At 31.1% G+C, this 3579-nt stretch overlaps 1 protein-coding gene across 1 annotated transcript; it reads left to right on the top strand.

The window, feature by feature from the left end:
- The first annotated feature begins 1100 nt into the window (after positions 1-1100).
- LOC140450556 (uncharacterized) lies at positions 1101-1691 on the top strand. Its single transcript, XM_072544212.1, has one exon. The coding sequence runs from the start codon at positions 1101-1103 to the stop codon at positions 1689-1691; it is 591 nt and encodes a 196-aa protein (XP_072400313.1).
- Positions 1692-3579: the final 1888 nt, after the last annotated feature.

Consider the following 3579-nt stretch of genomic DNA (forward strand, 5'->3'; position numbering starts at 1 on the left):
TCTGAGTAAGTTGGTAGACATAGCCCGTATTTTTGATACTCCCTGGTTAGTAAAGTTCGTGCAAGCACTCTTGACCACGGCGCAGTAGACGAAATTTGGTTTAGTCCCCACCTCCACGCGAAACGCACTGTACTATACAACGTGAAAATATCGACTTGAAAATTTTTAGTTGTGTTTTTGACTTTGAGGTGTTAACTTCAATAAGTTTGTGTGTTTTCGCCCGTTAACCTGTTGCGTATTCAAATTTATTAAAAGCGGTCAAAAGTTAGGTATTTTATCATAAATTAAAATACATAGGGGTGCATTAAGGAAATTTTAATAAATTTTTTTCATTTCTTTTTTGTTTTGAGACTGGTGCAAAACAAAAATTACTTGCAGTCTGTTTCAATTAATTGGTTAATATTTGATATTGGAAAATCTTTTTTTTTTAAACTACTTCATAGGTTACGATTTACGTTGATTTGAGTTTACATTTTTTTTAAATCTTTGTTTTATATATCGTGTTCTTTTTAACATAAAATTTTACATTTTTAAAACTTTTTTAACATAAAAAATAATTTTTGTTGATAAAAATAGAAAATTTCAATACTTATTTTATAGATACGTAGTTATGTAATCTTAACATTTTTTTTAATTCGTTGTCAGATTATAATTAAATTATATTCTTTTGGTGATTTTTTTATAGAAAAAATAAACATTTTATAACACCTACCGAACATAGAAGTGATATTTTTTTTTAATTTCTATTTAGATCAATCATAATTGTTTAATCAAAATATTTTTATATTTTCATTTCCTTCACAGAGCTATCATAATGAATAACAGCCGTGTTATTCACAGTCAGGGCCGACATATTGTTTACAATGTATATAAGTTTTTAAAAAAGGAACAAGAAAAACACAACACAAAATCTTCGGTTTTAAATATGGTTGTTGAAGCCACTGGAATTTCTAAAAGTAGTTTCCGATTTTTCATCTCCTTCAGGAAGCTCGGGAAATGTCTTTAAATCTCCCAGAAAAAAAATTAATCAGCCAAAACCGAAAACCAACGTCGATGGTTATGAGGGAGAAATTATAAGAAACACAGTGCATACCTTTGCAATGATTCATGGCAGCACACCTACAACGTCAGCTGTTTACAACGCTGTTGAGAATGAGATTAATTTCCAAGATAAACTATCGTCGTTCAGAAAAGTGTTGAAGAAATTAGGTTTTAAATGGCAAAAAACAAATGACAACCGAAAAATACTTATGGAAAAAACGGATATTCGAGCCAAACGAACCGAATATCTAAAAAAAATAATAAAATATAGAGCTGAGGGTTATAATGTTATCTACACTGATGAAACGTATCTCCACAGCAGCCATACAACATCTAAATCATGGGATAATGGTTCAAGAAAGTGTTTAAAGTCTCCTGTTGCCAAAGGTCAGCGGTTAATTATCGTACATGCAAGAGGGGACAAAGGTTTCGTTGTAAATGGCCTACTAATTTTCAAATCTGGTCAGCGTACTGGAGATTATCATAATGATATGAACCACGAAAACTTTATAAAATGGCTTCAAGAAAAGTTAATTCCCAACTTGCAGCAGAAAACCGTGCTTGTATTGGACAACGCATCCTATCATAACGTAGCCTGTGAAGTTGCCCCTACATCTTCATGGAAAAAAAGGACATGCAGCGATGGCTAACAGAAAGATGCATTTATTTTGCAGTGACTGATACAAAACCAGAACTTTGTGCAAAAATTAAATTGAATAAACCAGCACATAAACAATATGTAGTAGACACTATAATAGCGAAACAAGGACACATTGTATTACGTCTTCCTCCATATCACCCCGAACTAAATCCTATTGAAAAAATTTGGGCAGTAGTTAAAAATGATGTGGCTTCAAAGAATGTGTCGTTTAAAATGTCCGACGTTAGGCAAATAGTGGAAGAAAAATTCAACAATCTCGGAGCAGATGTGTGGAAGAATACATGTGAACACGTTATTGAAGTAGAACAGGAATACCTTAAAAAAGAACACTTAATAGATGACGTGGCTGAACTAATTATACACGTTGGCGAAGATGATTCTAATAGTTCGTGGTCAGACACTGACGATGATGAAGGTGACCTAGGATGTGAACTTTTAGAAGAATTACTTATAATTTACTTATATTTAATATAACTTATATTTCTGTATCATCATACTCACTCAACAATCTATCTATATCCCTTAAAATTTTATTTTAAAACTTGTTTATTAGATTATTTTTTATTAAAATTAACGCACTGTCTTAAAAATGTTACATTTTGATGTCTCGTATTTGATCTCTAAATACCATTATAAATCAATACAAAAATTAGTTAATTTGTAAATAATTTTTAAGTAGATACAACTGTTTAGACATTTTAAAAATAAATTATTAAATTAAATGTGTATTAGTTATTCATCCCATAATATTAGTTAGATGTCTCAACTCAAAATAAGAAATTGAAAATATAAACTTATAAACAATAATTTTGCAATAAATAATAGGGCTTTTTTCACGTTTAATATCGAAAGTTAAGTTTAAAATATCAAATTAAAGCCAGTTTTTAAAAAAAAATTGAACAAAAATCATTGAAAATATAAACGAAATGCAGATAAAAATAATTTTTGTTATGCACCGTGCAATTTTTTATTTATTACTTAGTCCAACACTGTAATTATTTCGACAATTTCGAGGTTGCAGTCGACGGTAGAACATTTTAGTTTGGTTAGTATAATTCCACTTACAATAGAATCTTTCTGCCTTTACGTGAATTTTGACTCCGCCTTCGAGCAGCTTCATGGTCAAGAGTGCTTGCAAGTACTATAACATAGAGAATTGCAGTAAAAATTCTTTACGTGGTGTTTTAGATTCTTTATGTAGACTAGTAAAAACTACAAAAGACTTTATTTCTGGTACATTCAACAAACTACAAAAAGAAACCATAGGCCATCGTCTCATGGCACGGGCTCAATTATATTGCGCTCATAATATATCCACCACATCTACTCCGCCCTTCGTCTCATTATCTGTAATTATTATATCAGGTTCATTTGTCGTAGGATCAATATCGTTTCCATGGTACATTTTAGAGATGAGTAGGACAATGAGTAGACAATTTTTTTTTGGAATATGCGAAACTAAGGTGATTCTGTCGTAAAAACCAAACATATAAGAGCCAATACATCGGCCATTATTGTGTACAAATTCTAATGGCAACTTTTTTATTTTTTCGAATTGTACTCACTAAAGTTATTTTTTTTTATTTAAGGCTATGAGCCAGAGGGACACTACAAAATCAATTATCCAGAATAACATTCCTATTACTCCCATAAATACGATCACAAAGTCTTTCTATTACGTCTTGCATCGCTGTACTAACTTACGAAAAGGGTCATTTAATTGTTTCCGATGTACACTTCCAAGTGGCTGGTATAGAACTGTTTGGCATCGGAAATAGCAAACATTTGTATGCCATATTTATTTGGCTTGCGAGAAGTGTTCTAGTTTCTCGTCAATGGTAACATAAGCAGAATAAGCATAGCATTTTCTTATTGTT

The sequence above is a fragment of the Diabrotica undecimpunctata genome, chromosome 9, assembly GCF_040954645.1.
Source record: "Diabrotica undecimpunctata isolate CICGRU chromosome 9, icDiaUnde3, whole genome shotgun sequence".
Lineage (NCBI taxonomy): Eukaryota > Metazoa > Arthropoda > Insecta > Coleoptera > Chrysomelidae > Diabrotica > Diabrotica undecimpunctata.

Excerpts from the sequence above, each read along its gene's own strand:
- LOC140450556 (XM_072544212.1), top strand. The coding sequence starts at position 1,101 with ATGATTCATGGCAGCACACCTACAACGTCAGCTGTTTACAACGCTGTT.